The sequence below is a fragment of the Rosa chinensis genome, chromosome 3, assembly GCF_002994745.2.
Source record: "Rosa chinensis cultivar Old Blush chromosome 3, RchiOBHm-V2, whole genome shotgun sequence".
In the NCBI taxonomy this organism is placed as follows: domain Eukaryota; kingdom Viridiplantae; phylum Streptophyta; class Magnoliopsida; order Rosales; family Rosaceae; genus Rosa; species Rosa chinensis.
Genome location: NC_037090.1, coordinates 29,712,959 through 29,732,865, shown reverse-complemented (window position 1 = coordinate 29,732,865; position 19,907 = coordinate 29,712,959). Strand labels below are relative to the sequence as shown.

The 19,907-nt window shown below is 37.4% G+C and overlaps 2 protein-coding genes across 2 annotated transcripts; both read left to right on the top strand.

Moving 5' to 3' along the window:
• Nucleotides 1-2,326: 2,326 nt before the first annotated feature.
• Nucleotides 2,327-4,858, top strand: LOC112194412. Its single transcript, XM_024334653.1, has one exon. It carries the CDS (start codon nucleotides 2,327-2,329, stop codon nucleotides 4,856-4,858), a length of 2,532 nt encoding a protein of 843 aa, XP_024190421.1.
• Nucleotides 4,859-6,077: 1,219 nt separating this feature from the next.
• On the top strand, nucleotides 6,078-9,002 carry LOC112191469. The gene is made up of 9 exons (XM_024330819.2): nucleotides 6,078-6,182; nucleotides 6,280-6,843; nucleotides 6,954-7,232; nucleotides 7,333-7,619; nucleotides 7,702-7,875; nucleotides 7,996-8,103; nucleotides 8,201-8,270; nucleotides 8,368-8,466; nucleotides 8,861-9,002. Exons 1-9 carry the CDS (start codon nucleotides 6,078-6,080, stop codon nucleotides 8,951-8,953), a joined length of 1,779 nt encoding a protein of 592 aa, XP_024186587.2. The 3' UTR covers nucleotides 8,954-9,002.
• Nucleotides 9,003-19,907: the final 10,905 nt, after the last annotated feature.

Genomic DNA, 19,907 nt, shown 5'->3' with positions numbered 1-19,907 from the left:
ATTTGTTGATTTGTATAGATGTTGATTTGTTATAGATGTTGATTTGTTGTCTATGGCAGTCTTTACTGTGTACTGTGTTTGAACTTTGAAGTCTGGGTGTGAACAATCTCATAGAGCGAAAATTACCGATTTCCAATCATTATTTTTTTTATTATTATTTTTTATAATTGTGCGCACGTCACTTCTTTACTTTTATCTTCTTCCTTTTCTGGCAAACTTGACCCTCATCTTGTTCCATAACATTACCAAATGACTCAGACAATTATTTAATTGATAAAGCTGAATGATATTGCAATTAACTTATTGAATATGTATATTTCATGATCAAATCAGCAATTAATATTCAAGATGAGGACAGGATATCCATCAATCCATCATCTTGAACTGAGGAGAATATTTCAGATGTTGAAAATTTCAATACTGAACTGATAAAGCTAACTGAAGCTTCCATGCCACGCGAATTGAATATCAAGCATAAGACAAAGTAAGATGAGGAGAGCATTAAGGGTAGGCCAACTTGCTTAGTAGTTATGAAAAGTTGACCAATCTATTTCTTTATTATCATATTTTACGTGTATATATAATGGAGTTCTATATATACAAACATATATGATTTCACAATTTATAGGAGAGTATAAATTAAGAATGTTATTTTCCGTGCAAACATTAATCGTGAATGATCAATAGATGTCACGGTTTTGTTTCAAATCGATCCATTCATTTGCTGAAAATTTCATTGTCCAGAGTTGTTGCAGTAGACGAATGAATGTAATTTTGGTAAAAAAAGAAGAAGCAGATACCTATGTAATTTTGCAGTAAACATTTTATTGTTGCATGGTGGTTTATTGGTTTTATTTTTAGCATTGCAGCCTTGTTGCTAGTTCATATAATCATATTGCATTACTCTTAAGTCTTTATACTCTCTAAATAGAAGCAGGTCAAGCAACAAAATTGTGTCTTTTATTAGGGAGTGTATGATTCAAGTTGGAATCTTTTGGGAGGAGTGTATGTTTTGAACTCAGGACATTAAATTTGGGCAGAGCAAGTTTAGTCGGTGAATTAGACATGTTGAAAAAGCCCCAGTTTTTATTGCTGGAAATCCCTTTTCGTTTGAAACGCGGGGTTGGATGTGGCCTTTCTATTCTTGAGAAGGTTGTAGGGAGAAATCGAATTATGAGCGAGTTTATTTCTTTTGGAGAAGTAGGGGTTTGGTTATATCATTCCCCTTTAAACGCTTGTGATATAGTTGGAAGGACTGAATTTTATTGATTTACATTTAATAAGAATAGTTCACTGTGTTTTTTGGACAAGCCTCTTCCTCTATGGAAACAAGAGCATAAGATATGCTTCCGAATTCAAATAAGAAAAGAAGAGAAGAAAGAGGAGAATTTGGCAGCTTTATGTAGATTTTTATTGGTGTAAAACTTGTTAGCTTAATTTTTTTCTCCAGGAATTATTACTCCAAGATCTAATGTGTTTATATCTCATACCATCGAGCAGTGCATTTATTCAAAATTTGTGATCATTAGCTGAATTGTAATTTCAATAAATAAGCATGGGCTTTCGAACTCTCAACAATTGTGGCATTGGATGGTCTCTAGTGTGGGAATCAAGTTTTTATCTTTAAGTTTTGTTACAGGTTAACTAGATGTATGTGTTTTTGTTAACATTGAATTTATTGTAATAGAATACCTACATTTAAAGCTCTCCTTTGGTTTTTATTAATATTGGTGTTTATATAGCTACTAAAGGTATATGGTATAGGCATTGGGTGATAGCATGCATGTTGATTTATAATTTCCGCCTTGCCTAGAGTTGTTTTTAATAGTTCATCTATTGCTCTTGATAGGGAAGGTTGGTTGGTATCTAAAGATCTGAGGGTTGAAGAAGGTTAGCTGGTATCGCTGGGCTGAGTTAAGCTTGCTATCCTTAAGGTATGTCTCTTAATTTCTTCTCTGAACATGACCTTATAGATAGGACTCATGCCTTGTAGTTTGCTGCTTGTGGTTGTGAGTTATTTGATGTATATATGCCTTCTGGTTTGCTGATTGTGCTTTTGAGTTATGGGATCGATGTATATATGCCTTGCATTAAAGCTTAGAGATGTTAATTTTATAAATGGTTTACATTTGGACAATAAAACAGAATATGGCCATATTCTGGTAATGCAGGTTCTTTATGTTATTCTGCAATATGGAAAACATACTTATAAGTCTAAAACATCTGATTTGAATTGGCTTTCTTCTTTTAAAGTAGCTGCATTGTGTTGATATAGAGGGGAATGCTTTTCCAAGTTCTTTGAATTTGAATGTGTTTTGTTTTTAGAATGGATAAGTATTGGATGCATGCTGATAGAAGATCACGCACATATGAGTTAGGTGTTGAGGAATTCCTTAGGTTTGCTGTAGAGAATGCTAGTGATGTAAATAATAACTGCTGTCCCTGTTCAAAATGTGGGAGCATAGATGGGATGTTCTCAGCCAGGGTCATAAAAGATCATCTATATTTTAATGGTGTAGATGAGAGTTACAAAGATTGGGTATGGCATGGGGAACCATCTAGGGCAACAGTGAATGCTAATGAAGGGGAATCTGAAGCTACTGTAGATATGGTAGAAGATGGAGATGCAGCAGATAATATAGGGTTGGGAGATCAGGAAGAAAAAGGGGCTAGTGAAGATGAGGAGTTTTTTGAAAATGGTGAGGATGAGCAGTATTCTGTAGAATCGAATGACTTCATGAGGTTAGTTGAGGATGGAGATAAAGCTTTGTATCTCGGTTGTACCAAGCACACAAAGTTAAATGCACTTATACAGACTTATAACCTTAAAGCAAAACATGGAATGTCCGATGTGTGCTATTCTGACATGTTGATCATGATCGGAATATTTCTCCCTGAGGGTAATGAGATACCTGGTTCGCATTATGAGGCTAAGAAGACTTTGGCTACATTAGGAATGGACTATAAAAAGATCCATGCATGTCCTAATGACTGTATTTTGTACAGAGGACAACATGCTGATGCGAGTAGTTGTCCTACATGTGGGGAGTCTAGGTGGAAATTAGGCAAAGATAATATCGAGAAGCAAGGGGTACCCGGGAAGGTGTTGTGGTACTTTCCCCCAATCCCACGTTTCAAACGCATGTTTCAATCGACAAAAACTTCCCATAACCTAACTTGGCATGCGAATGAAAGGAGGAAGGATGAGTTTATGCGTCATCCTGCAGATGCCCCTACTTGGAAGTTAGTGGACCAAAAATGGCCAGAATTTGGTAATGACCCTAGGAACCTTAGACTTGCACTTTCATCTGATGGTTTTAATCCCCACAGCTCTTTGAGTAGTAGATATTCATGCTGGCCAGTTATACTAGTTACGTATAACCTCCCTCCATGGCTATGCATGAAAAGGAAGTTCATGATGCTGACTTTATTGATTTCTGGACCTAAGCAACCCGGAAATGACATTGATGTATACATGCAGCCCTTGATTGACGATTTAAAAGCTTTGTGGGATGGGATAGATGGAGTGTATGATGCATTTAGAGGAGAATACTTTAAACTGAGAGCTGTTTTGTTTTGGACGATTAACGACTTTCCCGCTTATGGGAACTTATCGGGTAGTGTTACTAAGGGGTACAATGGTTGTCCTATATGTTGTGAGAACACAAAACCACATCGGCTATCTCATGGACAGAAAATGAGCCATATTGGTCACCGGAGATGGTTACCGCGCCATCATCCTTACCGAAGGCTGACCAAAGAGTTCAATAACTTACCGGAGTTTGAAACTGCCCCTGAACCCTTAAGTGGAGAAGAGGTATTAAAAAGGGTTGAGGGCATGACCTGGTCATTCGGTAAAAAGAATCCTCTTCCAATATATAAGGGTTTGGAAGACCAAACCAGACCTTGTTGGAAGAAGAAGTCCATATTCTTCGAACTTGAGTATTGGAAATTTCTTCCGGTTCGACATAATCTCGATGTCATGCACATTGAGAAGAATGTATGCGATAGTATTATTGGTACATTATTCAATATTCCTGGAAAAACGAAAGATGGAGTCGCTGCTAGGTTGGATCTGGTGGAAATGGGCATAAGGACTGGTTTGGGACCAACACCAGGGCAAAAGAAAGACAAGTTGCCTTTGGCAAGTTGGAATCTGCTGCTAGAAGAGAAGAGAGCAATGTGCATGTCTTTTTTCAACATGAAGGGTCCTTACGGCATTTCCTCAAATATAAGGAACCTTGTTTCCTTAGATGACTTAAGGCTGGTTGGTCTCAAATCACATGATTGTCATATGGTGATGCAACAGCTACTACCGATTGTTATACGTTCAAGTTTGGAGAAACCAGTCCGGTTTGCAATCATTCGGTTTTGTCTCTTTTTTAAGGCAATATGCAGCAAAGTGATAGATGTTAGGAAGCTGAAAAAAATGCAAGAAGATCTAGTTTTGACAGTTTGTGAGCTTGAGAAGTATTTTCCACCATCCTTCTTTGATATCATGATTCATCTCACAGTCCATCTTGTTAGAGAAGTTGAGCTTTGTGGACCAGTTTTCTTTAGGTGGATGTACCCTTTTGAAAGGTACATGAAAACCCTCAAAGGGTATGTTAGAAATCGAAACCATCCAGAGGGTTGCATTGTTGAGTCATATGTTGTTGAAGAAGCAGTGGAATTTTGCTCAGATCGTATACTTTCTGGTGAAAATACAGTTGGCATCCCATCAATAGGCATTTTTGATGAAAGCTGCACCAAACCGTTATCTGGTGCTACTGTTGTGTCCATTTATGGAAGGGAGTTGGAACTAGCACATCTTTGTGTATTACAGAATACAGAGGAGGCAAGACCATACTTCATGTAAGTTTTTGTTACATTTTTTAGGTTTTATTTACACTTCTGCATCACTTAAATGTTATGAACTTCGATTGTATTTGGTTTTATGTTTTGTAGGCTATCGCAGCATTTAAATATTATAAATGAAAAGAGCTGATTGTATATGGTTTTGTGCTTCCAGATAATGGCACCTTCTACGCGAAGACCTTCATCTCAAGCAGTAGCAATGGCCAAAAGAATGAGGGAAATTCAGCTGAGAGGGACAAGGTCTAGCAATACCAAGCGATCCAATGGAGCAACATCAAGGGGAACTTCAGTACAAGCTGCATCAAAGTTGTCATTGAAACGACAAAAGAGATTGAAGGGTAAAAGAGCTATGAAAAGGGAAGGACTGAAGTTGCTTAAACGAGGGTGTGTGACAATGTCTCGTATAGTGAGACGAAAAATAATTGGAAAGAGGATGACAGTTCAGTTCAACCAGAAAGGACAACCCATAGGGAAAGCTGGTAAAGAAATGCAGTCATATATTGGGGTGTTAGCTCGCAAGAAGGTTCCAATCTCGATACCTACATGGAAGGATGTTTTAGTGGAACAAAAAAATAAAATCTGGGAAGGCATAAAGGTATGAGAACTGCACTTTTTTTTTTTGTGTGTGGTTCTATTGGTATCTATTATGTGTTAACTATATGCTTATTTGTTAAAGTACTTCCTGATGTGTGCTTTCTGCTATTTTCATGTATGCAGTTGTCATTTTTGTTGCGTCCAGAACACAAAAGAATGGTCTTAATCTCAGCAGGAGCAAAATGGAGAGAGTTCAAGAGTCATTTGACCACCCGCTACATTCTCCCACATAGAGATAACCTTGAAATTATCGAATCTCGACCAGAGGACTCTCTTTTCATTAATCAAGATGACTGGGAGATTTTTGTACAAGATAGGTTATCTGACTCATTTCTAGTAAGTTAACTCAGAACTATTATAACCTAATATTTTTGTTTTGCATTTAGTGTTTACAAGTTAAGATAGCATTGACTGGACATTGATATATAGGAACTCCATGAGAAACAAAAAAGAAAACGAGCCTTAAGTAAGTATCCTCATCGGCTGTCACGTAAAGGGTACGCTGGATTGGAGGAAGAACTGGTCAGTAATCAATTTTTGGTTTCATTGTTTGTGTTTATTGATTCATTAATGTCTATGTACAATGGTATAGATATTGACTTAATCAATTTATGTAGTCTGCAACTATGGATGAAGCTGAACTTGATCGTGCAACCATGTGGATGAAAGCACGTCAAGATAAGAATGGAGGATTTAAAGATCCTTTAGTAGAGGAGAAGGCCAAAGAAATTGTAAGTTTCTATTTGGTTTGTGAAAAGGCATTGCAAATGTAATGTTTACCACATCAGTGCCTGCTTATATCTAAACCTCATCATTTATATTTTGTAGGCTGATTTGAAGAAAAAAGAGGCTGAGGGAGAGTTAAGCACTTCTGGTTCAGATGATGTGTTAACTTTAGCATTAGGAAATCCTGAGCATACTGGAATAATTAGAGGTGTAGGGGCAAATGTGAGGCAAGCTGCATACTTTAACCTCCCAAAACGCCGAAAGCAAAGTGTTGAACAGAGTCTTAGGTTAAGTGTTCAGAAAATAATGGAACAAGAAAGGGAGAAGATACTAGCAAAAGAACGAGCAATTTGGGAGGAGAGGTTGAAGACGTTAGAAGCAAGGGTGTTGATGAATCCTATGGTAACTGAATCCCCCAAAGATTCCACCATTGATAGGGAAGTTGGTTCTGGACAAGGAAGTTCAAATATGCATGAGAAGGCTGCCAACGCAATTGAAAAACAGATTCCCTCCACTGTTAGAAAGTCTTTGGATTTAGAACCTCATGTTGAGGAGCCTGTGGAAGTTGTGAATCCCATTGATGGTGTGAATTTGAATGCTATTGAGAAGGGTCAGCCAATTGGTCTCGTGGTTGTTGATCTGGAAATCCAGGAGGGTGAATTTCAGGTAATTGTAAATTTATTATATTGTTAAGTTTGCTGATGTGTTATGCTGCCAGGTTATACATTCAATTATTTTATTTAGTGTCTCATTAAATGTACTTTTTCATTTTGTAGGCACAGACAATTGGGAAAGAGTGCCATTTAGCTTTAGGTTCAACCGATAACGTTGTAGCTATTGCAACAGTTATAGAAGTCAATAATGAAAACAACAGCCAGCTTATCCATGGTGTTCCATTGGGCGAGGGAAACATGCGTGTATCAATTGTACGCTCTCTAGTGGATGAAGCCAAGCTTCCATTTCCAATCGAAAACGAAATAATGACGGTTCGTGATGCTATTGGGACTTATGTGGCTTGGCCTAAAAACCTTATTGTTTTTCCAGTAGAGTTTCAGGTAACAAATACTACTTATAACTTGATTTAAATGTATCTTAAAGTAAATCTTTGCAAATGACTTGTCCCCAATGATTTGTTCCATTTTTTTGTTACATAAGAAAATGGCAGCAAAGAGTAGAGGAATGAGAAAGAGAAAAAGAGTAGAAGAAGATGAGTATCATGAAGAAGATATAGACATGGCATCATTGCCAACAACCCTCCCTCCCTCCCTTAAAGCGGTATGCATATGGGCCAAAGAAACACTCACAAATGGGAAGACAATTATCTGCAATTTTGATGAAAAGATTTTTGGACATTCGTTCAAAACATGTGTGAATAAAAACGATGTTAATAACTTTGCCACCATGAAGGAAGTATCGGGCAGCTGCATCAGCATCTATATGAGGTAATCTAGTAGCTTTAGTTGGAATTTAAGAATATACGTGTCTTAAAAATTGTGGTTTCATGTTGCATTCTTTGATTTGTAGCCATCTTTATGGTGTGTTGAGGAAGTCAAAGATGGTGGACATGGTTGGATTTATGGACAGTACAAAAACTGGTGCCATTGGATGTGGCAATCCAATTGAGCGTTCCCGTGCAATAGCCGATAGGCTGAAAAAGGCAAAGCGTGGCCAGATTATTTTGTTGCCATATAACTCAGGGTATGCACTCTTCAAATATTGTATACATGCATTATGAAACTGATATGCTGCTGAATATTGTGATTTGTCGTCTCTCTCGTCTTCAAATGTGACTTTTACTTGGTTTTTTTTGCTTTGAAGTTGTCACTGGATGCTGACTGTAATAAACTCTGAAGAAGACACAGTCTACTTCATGGACCCATTAAAGAGGAGACTAATTACGGGAGAGTGGAAGAACATTGTTGACAAGTAAGTGAATGTTTTTTTAGTAATTCTCGTAATTTAAACTGATGTTTGTAGTTGTGTATATTCTGTGAATTAACAAAAATTTTCTGTTAATATTAAGCGGCATCAAAATATATAATGCACAAGTCAAAAGGCAAGGCAGAAAAGCAACTACCTGGAAAAACTGTGCGGTACAATTTATGAAACAGTTTTTATCATTTTAGTTCTAAGAAGTTGACTATTCTAGATTTTTTTTTGCATAGTTGGTATTTAATATAATATTTTTAGGGTATTCCGGAGCAAAAGACCGACAAGGATTGTGGATATTTTATAATGAGATACATGAAGGAAATAGTGGAGGATAAAAACTTGGACTTTTTCAGCAAGGTAAGCAAAACTAGTTGAGGTCGCTTGGATTATGGTTATTGAAATATGGGTTACTGTGATTTTGCACAATTGAGTTCTATAGATTCTTTTTAGGAATTATGGGTTACTGTGATTATAGACTCTTTTGCACAATTGAAATATGGGTTATACTGTGATTTTGCACAATTGAGTTCTATAGATTCTTTTTAGGAATTATGGGTTACTGTGATTACTGTGAAATATGGGTTACTGTGATTAGACTCTTTTGCACAATTGAAATATGGGTTACTGTGATTTTGCACAATTGAGTTCTATATATATATGTTGCATAGATTCATTGTTGTTGCACAATTGAGTTCTATAGATTCTTTTTAGGAATTATGTCAACTACTAAGTACAAACCATTTTGTTTCAGTGGGAGAGAAGAAGTAAAGCAGCATATTTCCAGGAGGATATCGATGTGGTCAGAACTGAGTGGGCAAAGTTTGTGGTTAAAACATATATGTAAGATTTGTGTTGGTACTTCTTGGAGACCTAGTTCAAAGTTTGTGGTTATGTTTTGGTGGACAGGATCAGTAGCTAGTACTTTGAATATGTAAGAAATACTTTAACAATTGGGTACTCTATTTCTAGTTTCGGTGTGTTTTGGCAATGTATGACAATGATGTGCTATAGTAAATGATATTTGAACCAATTTGTGTTTCATATTTGCCTATTTCCAGAATCAGTACCCGTAGTGCTTATTCAATTCAAACAACATATATAAGGCTATTAATTATGGTAGTACAGTATCATCAGACAACACATAAATTTACACACATAATACCTATTGTCTGAGGAACATTCACACAACAGTTTTACTAAAGGACACATTGTGTGCAATTCCTTGCAACGACATGACCACACTATCACTGATGTCTGAGGTTCATTCAACACAACAGATGCTTCCGGCACATTGTTATCTCATATGCATTCAGACAACACTTACATCTCGCAAACTGTTATCTTAAATAAATTTCAGACAACAGGGGAAAAAAGTATCTGTAGTCTGAGGTTCATTTCAGACAACAGATTCTTCCGGCACATTGTTATCTCATACGCATTCAGACAACACTTACATCTCGCAAACTGTTATCTTAAATAAATTTCAGACAACAGGGGAAAAAAGTATCTGTAGTCTGAGGTTCATTTCAGACAACAGATTCTTCCGGCACATTGTTATCTCATACGCATTCAGACAACACATGCATCTCGAAAACTGTTATCTTAAATAAATTTCAGACAACAGGAGAAAAAAGTATCTGTAGTCTGAGGTTCATTTCAGACAACAGATTCTTCCGGCACATTGTTATCTCATACGCATTCAGACAACACATGCATCTCGAAAACTGTTATCTTAAATAAATTTCAGACAACAGGAGAAAAAAGTATCTGTAGTCTGAGGTTCATTTCAGACAACAGATTCTTCCAGCACATTGTTATCTCATACGCATTCAGACAACACTTACATCTCTCAAACTGTTATCTTAAATATATTTCAGACAACAGGGAAAAAAGTATCTGTAGTCTGAGGTTCATTTCACTCAACACCAAAATAACAAGCAGTTGTCTAAGTTAACACGCATTAGATTTTGGGTAAATTCAGACAACAAATTTTGGCTTATATGTGTTGTGTGACTGAGCAACAGACAACTGTTATCGACAGTTGTCTGAACGAGGTCAATCAGACATCAGGCTACTAGACAACAGCAGGTTTTTCATTCAGACAACAGTCGTTCGACAGTTGTCTGATTAACTTTGTGGTATAGTGAAGTTTCATATTAGCTGTTAAGAAGAATAGATGCACAGCTTTGGCTATAAACAAAGTATATTGGAATTGGGAACCTGGTCTGCTATCAATTTCAAACAAGTAACTCTTTGTTTGTCTTATGGTTTGTGATTGAAGACTTGAGGGATTAAGCACATTTCATTCCGATTTGGGGTTTTGATCTTGTTCATGTTTGTGATCTCAAAACTATCGATCAAGGTTTGACTTCTTCCAAATTTAATTTCTTATAGTTGGTTGACCAACTTGTATTTGATAGATAGAATTAGGGGTGGGCGCGGTGCAATGCAGATCGGTGTTGGGCCAAAACCGCAACCGAACCGCTTCATTTGATTGTGCTATATTCAAAACCACATCCGTATTTTAAAAAGCTACACCGTTTTCCGGTGTGGTACGGTGCGGATCAGTTTCTGTTTCGGTTTCGGTTTCGATTTCTGTTGTGTTCGGCTTTTTTTTTCCTCGAATTTTCGACCTAAGTCCACAAATTTAGCTGTCCTAAAATGAGTAAAATCAACTAATATCAAAATATCAACAACCAATGCTTGGTGGTTCAAGTGATAAAGAGCTTGTTCCCCTTAAGCAATGTCTCGAGTTCCAGCCTTGTGAATGGAGAAGCCAACATTGGGAGAGCTTCCCCCCTAAACGGGGTCCGACCCAGCTCGAGAGGGATTAGTCCTTGCTTACGGGTGGGGGATACCTTGGTTTAACCAATATATATATATATATATATATATATATATATATCAACAAAATAAACACTTCAATTAATTTGTTCATTAAATCAACATTTCAAATAACCTGTTCATGAAATCAACATCTCAACTACTCAAATAACATCAACAATCTGTCAAACCTGCACATCAACTATCAAGTATCAACAATTTGCTCCAACAGTCCACCATGTCAAACCAAATAGCAATTTCCAAAAGTAAATCAAAGTTCTAACAGTTCAACAATCTGTTTCTAAGCATCAAGTTTCCAAACCAAACAGCTAACATGCATCATTAAATCAAAGTTACAAGCAGCAAGTTTCTAAACCAAATCAGTAAATCAAAGTTCCACAGTCCCAAACATCAAGTTCAAAGTACCAACCATAAATTTAAAGTTATTACAGACCAAAGTTAAAGTCTCAAAAGTAGTTCATACTTGAATGAAACTGAAAAGGAAAAAAAAATTGGAAGTAGGAAAAGCTTGTTCCAGCAGCACAACAATCTGTTTCAAAAGCTTCTTCCATTACTCCACTTTGCAGCAACTGCAACATACTTCATCCCTCAATGTCTGATACTTGGGTCACAATAGACTCTAGTGAAAATAAAAAACAACAGTCACAAATTAACAAACTATAACACAGATAAATATATACAAAGTCACAATTACTATAAAGTCAAAAATTACCTAACTCAAGCTTCTCAAGCTCACTATAAAACTCCAACTCAGTCTTCATCGTGTCTTTGTACTCATTAAAAGCACCACCTCTTAACCAATCATTGAGACAAACCAGCCACTTAACCATCCTAGGAGTCAATGAAGCTCTAACTGGGTCAACAACCCTTTTTCTAGGATAAAAGCAGCCTCCGAAGCCACTGTTGAAGCTGGAACGGCAAAGACATCCTTTGCAATTTTAGACAAAATTGGAAACCTAGCAGAATTCTCCTTCCACCAATCTAAAACTTGAAATTTTGTATTGGCAGGGTCTTCGGCAGCTTCAAGCAAATACTTGTCGACTTCATTCCTCATTTCAACCACATCTTTTTGCTTCTTAAGCCTCAAGAACTTGTTCATTGATGCAGTGTGACTATCCTCCTCTCCGGCATTAGAAATTGATTGAGTAGGTGGCTGTGTAACTTCAAATGATGCTTGTGCAGCCACAAGGTCTAAATTAGCATACTCATGATAAAGCTACAACAATTGACTCTTAACTTCATCTATCATCTTCGAGACCAAGCTCATGTCTTGCTGCAGCAAAGGAAAAAATAACTCAAGATACAATATATTGTATCTTGGATCTAATACCACAACAAGCAGCAAAATAGGGTTCAAGTCATCTAACTTCAACCAATACTTGTCAAATCTTTTCCTCATTGATGCCTCGATGTTAATCATCAAAGGATCAACACTTTGGCTGCATTTTTCTAATTCTTCAACAATGGTACACATCCACACAAAAGACTGGTTTGCAGTTACCACTTTAGTGCCACTAATTGCCAAAGTTGCATCATAAAAAATCTTGAGAAACTTCATAAACCTAGCAGCCTTCTCCCAATCCTCATTGCTAGGCGGCCCCACCCTTTTTCTTCCCCCAACCCTTTCCTAAAAGTAGTTTTCATATTGCTGGTCCTCATCTTCCAACCTCACGAAGGCTTGCCTATACTTGATAGCTATGTCTAACATGAAATAGGTGGAGTTCCACCTTGTGCACACATCTAAAGGCACAATACCCCCCCTTGTGTTCAACCTTCTCTCTATATGCACACTTCCTAAATTTCTCGAGCCTTGCAGGTGAACTCCTAATAAACTTAACAACGTTCCTAATTACATCGATGGAGGAATCACGCTTCTCCATCCCATCCCTCACAATAAGATTCAAAATATGGTAACAACACCTAACATGCAGAAAACTCCCACCGAACACTAACTGCTCCAATTCCCAATCTTCTCCTTCATGTACTCAATTGCAACTTTATTACTCGACGCATTGTCAACTATAATGCTGAAAACTTTCTCAATACCCCAATTAATCAAGCAAGACTCCACCAATTTCCCTATTGTCTTATCCTTGTGATTTGGAATAATAGTGAAGTTTATTATTCTTTTGTGCAATGCCCAAGTCTCATTTATGAAATGAGCTGTCAAGACAAGGTAATTGATTTTTTGGACCGAAGTCTAAGTATCAGTGGTAAGAGAAACCCTCAGTTTGTTCCTAGCTAAAGCTCTCAAATCTTTTCCTTCTCAAATTGGTAGATATCCCAGAAATCTCTACCATTTGTCCTCCGAGAGGGAGGATCAAACTTTGGTGATTCAATTTTCATAAAATCAATAAAACCCTACCTCTCTACATGACTAGACGGCCGCTCATCTCTCACAATCATTTTAGCACAAGCTCTTCTACACTCATCTGAGTCCCAAGCGCTAGCAACTAATTTACCACCACTTTCAACAGAATCAAAGGAAAGAAACTTTTGTGTTTTAGCCGGTTGGTATGCCGGACACTTCTTGTATTGGTAGAGCATATGAGTCCTCATGGACATCATCCCATTTGATCTGGAGTCGCAAGCATACGTGGTGGGACAATACTTTCACTTAGCCCTTGGTTTCGCCATCTGAGGACCATCCAGATTCTTCATCTTCTCCAAATGGTCCCATGTTACAGACTGGTTCTTCCTTTGGAGTAGCTGTTGTAAAATGTGGTGGGGGAGGAAGTATAAGCGGTGCAGCAGCTTCACTTGTAGCAATTGGTGTTATTCCGGTGCTTGACCCAATTGGTGTCGCATTGGGAGTTTGCGACGCTCCACTTCCCTGACAATGAAATCAAAAATAGAATTAGCATGATAATTTAGCAGAAAAGAAACACTCAAATAATCTGTTGTACTAATCAGGTAGCATTGAAGAACAATCAAATACAAACAGAGAAATAGCTAACGAACAAGTAAAGAATAACTGAAATCAATAGAGCAGCTCAAATCAATGAAAACATAACTGAAATCAAAAGATCAACAGCATCCAAACTTGAAATCGAACTCAAAATCATAACTATCCACACAGCAACACAATAATGATTTCAGACTACTAAATCGAAACAAAAGCAATCAAACCACAATTCTCAAACAAACTTAAGAAGAGTAAGAAACTGATGCCACTACACCAAAAACGTTAACACACAACACTTTTTGCACAACGAAAAAAAAAAAGTGTTGTGTGATGAAGAAAAGTGAATCACACAACATGTTTACTAAACTTCTGTTGTATAAGGTAGTTAAAATTCTGAAGTTTTTGTTTAGAAGGTCATTGCACAACGGTTACAAGAATAATCTGTTGTGTGAATCATAAAAAAAATAGCAGCAGATTTTCCTCCTAGATCGACTCAAATTTGGCTCAAAATTAGTACTACATAGGACAACAGTATAGTTATATCTGTTATATGAGAGTAGCATGCAAAATATCATACAACAGTTTTTTACTCTGTGTTGTATGATCAAGAGGGAAAGGTTTGAATGTGCGTATATTTGCCCCAAAATAGCACTCATTCCCCCCAAAACTTACAAATTTTGATTGAAATATATCTGGTGATTGATGATCCCACAACCAAATGACTTATTCGTGTTGTATAAACGAGTAATGCCTAACGTAGCGCCAAAACTGATACATTGATTTCACATAAGCAGGAATATTTAGAAGGCTGGGCCTTCATTCCTTCACTTGTAAAAAAAAAAAAAAACAGGGGTCGTTGAACTCTCACGTTCTACTCTCTCTCTCCAGATCGCTCCTCTCCCTGTCTCACTCTTAGTCTTCTCTCGCTCTCTTCTTCGTCCAACTCTCTTCTTTACCCAGAAATCATAGTCTTCCTCTCTCTTTCATTCTGAAATCCCAAATAGGGAAACCCCCAATCTCAGATTGCCCGAAATCAACCGAATCCCTCTAGGTCGAACCCTCAATGTGAAACCCAAATTTCATTGACCTAACTCTCGTCTCCACAATTAGCCGGATTTACACCGCACAACCATGGGCCAGGAACTTGAAGAACAAGCAGCGCCGCCGGTCATCCTCCGATGGCAAGATTTGGGCGAGTTGCTGGAAAACGAGTTGATTATTAAGGCTCCTGAAGACAATACTCCTCCTCGTGGTATGTAATTTCTGTTTTGATTTTAGGGTTTTCGAGCATTATATGTCATACTGGAGCGATCGTTTGATTTTGTACCTAATATTTATCTTGGGTGATTATCTAACAGGGAAAGAGAAAGGGAAAGGGAACAAAGGGAAAGTGAAAGCATAGGTACAAAATCAAACTAAGTGAGTATTTCGTAGCTTGTAAGATGTGTCCTAATCCAGATTGGCATCGGACTATTCACTGCCCTAACCTCACTCCTAGTATGTCTGCTTTTAAATTTTTGTTTTAGGGTTTGTCATGAGCAAGATTATGTCAACTTTACTTGGTTTTGGTTGCTGCCTGCTCTGTTTGTGTGTGTGTTAAATAATTCTCCTTTTGAAACTACTTACTGTTGGTTTAAATTGAGTTTATTCTCCATAAATGGTTTGGTCAGTGTTTGGGAATATGTGCATCGTGTTTCTCAGTTTGTTATGCAAGCTCTGCTATTTGAACAAGGGAGCTCTGCTATTTGAACAAGTCAAGCTCTAATTAAATTTGATTACTTGTAGAAAATATTTTAACAATTTCAAAAAGTATAGGGGTCTGTATTTCTGGGTTACCTTAATATGTTTTTTCTAGCATTGTGTTCTGCTGGGAGTTCACTTTATATATGTTTTCATAACTTCATGCATGCATGTGAGTTTGTGGCAAGAAAGAATTTAGCCATTCGTACTAACACCTCACACATCCAGTCCCTTACTTTAGTTTTGCCTATAAGTTAGGAGGCATGGTAATGATTTATTGCTACTGTCTCAGAGGCAAAATTGTGCCAAAATTTTGGGATTATTCTGGTTTTTGAAGATAACTGCATTAGTCAGTCATTTTAAATGCAACTATTTGTTGATTGGGTCGATGATGTCATTCCATTTAATCTGCAGTTTTTTTTTTTTTTAGTGTTATCTGTTCCTCCCGAGAATCTTTCATTAATTGGTTACAGAGTTGTATGTTGTATAAGGCAGTGAAGTATTACAACAGATGAAGTTGAAGTGTTAAGAAGCAGTTTCAATTTTTCGTAGCTGATGAGTGTGAGATGGTAATTAACAAACTTTCAGGAATAATGACATACAATGGCCTTGAAAATTGCATTCTGAATGTACAATCTTTTGAGAATGAGAGCGGAACAAGTAGAGGAGATGGGTTTGCAACTGACTCACTGGATGATGATGCTTCCACCTGTTCTTCTGGCAAAGATGCTTTTGGGTTATAACGCGTGGAAGTATACAGATGTGGAGGCAATGAAAGAAAAGTTTGCAAAGCTGCTATTGGGTGAAGATATTATAGGAGGGTACAAGGGCCTCAGCACTGCTTTAGCATTGTCAAATGCCATCACAAATCTAGCAGGTTTGCTTCATATTTGCAACTTTCACACATGAACTACAATACTCAAACATGATGCCTTACATTCCTATGCCATGCGATTCATGAGCCTCACAAACTTTAGGAAAATCAGCATACTCATAGGAATTATTGGAGTAAATGGAAATTGATGGACCATTCATTAGATTCTGATATGGATATAAAATGCACTTGCAGCAACGGTTTTTGGAGAGCTGTGGAAACTGGAACCACTATCTGAAGAGAGGAAAACAAAATGGCAAAGAGAAATGGACTGGTTGCTCTCCCCTACAATACTCAATGGTTGAGCTAGTTCATTCCAGGAAAAATGGTGCTAATGGCCGGACATTAGAGGTATCTTTCACTTCAATTAGCTCTACATTAGACTGTCAATATGCATAATAATGTATATCGCAATTTGTATCTGATTCTTGTTTGTGCAGATTTTGACTCCGAAAGCTCGTGCAGACATACACATCAATCTTCCAGCACTTAAGAAGTTGGACTTGATGCTTATTGTAGGTGGCCTCTTATATGCCAGCAATGTTCATAGCCCTTCTTTTTTTTCTTTTCCTGGCTTACATTAACTGATAATTTCTGTTCACCTCATTAATCTTCAATTTGGCAGGAAACACTTGATTCATTGGTGGTTACTGAGTTTGGGTATGTAGAAGGTGGTAGCAGGGCAGAAGGACGAAACAGAACTCCAGGTCAGAGCAAGAGATGGTGGCTCCCATCACCTCAGGTACCAGCTACTGGACTCTCTGATACAGAAAAGAATAAGTTACTTAAACAGGGTAAGGTGGTACATCAAGTATTCAAGGCTGCCAGAACCATCAATGAAAGTGTTCTTCTTGAAATGCATCTGCCAACCATTATCAGGGATGCACTTCCCAAGGTAGTGAAATTTTTTCTGGTTTAGTATTTTGATCGATCTGTTTGGTTTGATTCTGGTATGTAATCATAGTGTCTCAGATGTAGTCCCATTTCAGTTAGACATTCTAGTATTAGTGCTCAGAATGGTGATCGTGGCTTTTTCATTTTTTTCAGTCTTCTTTAATCAATCCTTGCATTTTTCATTGTCCAATGTTGTGTTATTGTTTACTGTAATTCTTTTGGTAGATTTTGTTTTTGTTTTTTTTTTTGGTTTTCTGAAGAAATAGTTTTCATTTCTGGGTTCTTAATTTTTTTCAGTTTTTATTTTAGGTGAGTGGCGATTATTGCTTGTGAAATACAATGGTAGTTCGTTTGGGTGTATATTGTGCTGGGATTTTTTTTTTATTATTGGATTGACTTTTCTGGAACTCAAGCAGGTCTATTTCCCACCACACTTGTATGTTTAATCTTTTTATTTTTTTTTTTGAAACGTCGTTTAATCTTTTCTAGAGCTTTGAAGCTTTGAATCAACATGATGTTGCTGTGGTGGTGGATCCAATTCAGAGTGTGAAGAGGAAGGTGGTCATTGATACCTTCCGCCTTATCAACCCACAGACTATGATGCTCGGTCAAGAACCTCGGCAGACCACATCCAATCTGGGCCATCTTAATAAACCATCTATTCAAGTAAGTTCCCAATGAGTCATTTTGAACCCCATTGTATGCAATAGCAACTTTCTGATCTTTAATGCAATTTTCTCTTCAAGCTTTGATCCATGGGTTAAACCGGCATTATTACTCTATAGCAATCAATTACAGGAAGAATGAACTCGAGGAGAAGATGTTGCTTAACCTTCATAAGAAGGGACAGTTGTTTTGATCCGGGGCAGTAAGCATGGCGGTGACAAACTAGTTCTCAACTCATTGACACATGTTTTTGCTAGGTTCATTTGCAGATCATATTGTTCAAATAAAGGATGGTGCATAGTTGGTGCTGGGAAGGCAGGTGGAGAGCTAGATTTGATCCCACTTCCCACCACTTCCTCCAACCATTTCACCCAATGTGAAGCTAAAAGTCCTGATTTCTCTCAAGTATTATGTACCAATTCATTATCAAAGTACTAGGTCGATCATTTTACTTTTGGGTTGTTTAGTGAACATATGCCACTTTGGCTTATTAGGTTTCATGATTTTGTGGAACAATGACTAATATGAATGCATCTTGGTGGATCCATTTGATGATTTGCAGTGTGTTTTGTTTCCAATTGATTACTGTTCATTAGGTAAAATGGAGCTATGCTCAAAATATAGCAAATGAAATTGATCGTACAACAGTTTTATAGTGTGGCAATCCAACGTTGTCTGAATACACAAAACTGGCCATTCACTCAATGCATTCTTTACATATCACACAATGGTTTTAAAGAAAAAATGTCTTCTCATTTACAATCACACAACGATAAAAATGAACTAATGTTGTCCAAAACCAATTCACACAACAAACGTACAATACAACTGAAGTGTGATGGTATATCAGACGACGCTGAAATTAAAGAATACGTTGTCTGACTAGGCTTTCCAACAACAGCTTGAAAATAAGATCTGTTGTATGAAAGATGCACCTGCCATGCTGTGTGGCAGCTGTGCCTGGCATCTGTCGAGAGAAGACACAACGGTGATAACAAAAATATGTCGACTGTTTGTATATCATACAACGGTGCAGCACCGTTGTGCAAATTTTAAACACACAACGCTCCGATACACAACGGTGATCCTCCAAATCAGACAACGAATTTTACCCGTCGTCTGTTTCGTTTTTTGGTGTAGTGTGCTCTCATGCTCATTAGCACTGATAACAAAACTACATCAAGCCGATGCTCTCATGCTCATTAACAAATCAAGCTGATGCTGTCATGCTCATTACAAGAACTGAAGAAGCAAGCAAGTTAGAAGTAAAATAACATAAATAGGCTGAACCCAAAATAGAACTCAAAGTCAATTCAAAATCGAACTCAAAATCAAGCTGAACCCATACCAATTCTATCCAGAGATGAGATGAGAAGACGTCATTGGTTAGCGTTATTCTGTGTCGTTGGCGTCTTCGGTCGGTGTTCGACGACTGTAAGTCGAGAGAGATGAGGCAGAGTCAAAATGAGGGGTTGACTAAGTCAGCTAGGGTTTTCTTCTATGAGAGCAATCAGGTGCATTAGGGAGTATGTGTAACCTGATTTCCACCAATCACAATTCAACAACCATTAAAAATAATATAAATATAAATATAAATATAAATATAAATAATATTAATTTAAATAAATATTAATTATCCGAGCCGGTTCGGGTTTTTTTTTTTTCTGTCGGTCACAAGCTGAACCAGGTCCCAAATAGAAAAAATCCAGTCCGGTTCGGTCAAGTCATTTTTTTTGCCTTATTTCATCCGGTTTGGTCCCTGAGCAGGTTTTCCGGGCCGGTTTGGACCTCCAGTTCGGTTTCTGCCCACCCTTAAGATAGATCAATGCTGCATTAGATTAAAATTAACCACTGGCATCCTTGATGCTCAACTCT

What these genes read in the sequence shown, in the direction of transcription:
- LOC112194412 (XM_024334653.1), top strand. Translation starts at nt 2,327, where the DNA reads ATGGATAAGTATTGGATGCATGCTGATAGAAGATCACGCACATATGAG.
- LOC112191469 (XM_024330819.2), top strand. Translation starts at nt 6,078, where the DNA reads ATGGATGAAGCTGAACTTGATCGTGCAACCATGTGGATGAAAGCACGT. An exon ending in TTTTTCCAGTAGAGTTTCAG is followed by an intron (nt 7,233 to 7,332) that starts GTAACAAATACT and finishes TTGTTACATAAG; the next exon opens with AAAATGGCAGCAAAGAGTAG. An exon ending in TGGAAGAACATTGTTGACAA is followed by an intron (nt 8,104 to 8,200) that starts GTAAGTGAATGT and finishes GTTAATATTAAG; the next exon opens with CGGCATCAAAATATATAATG.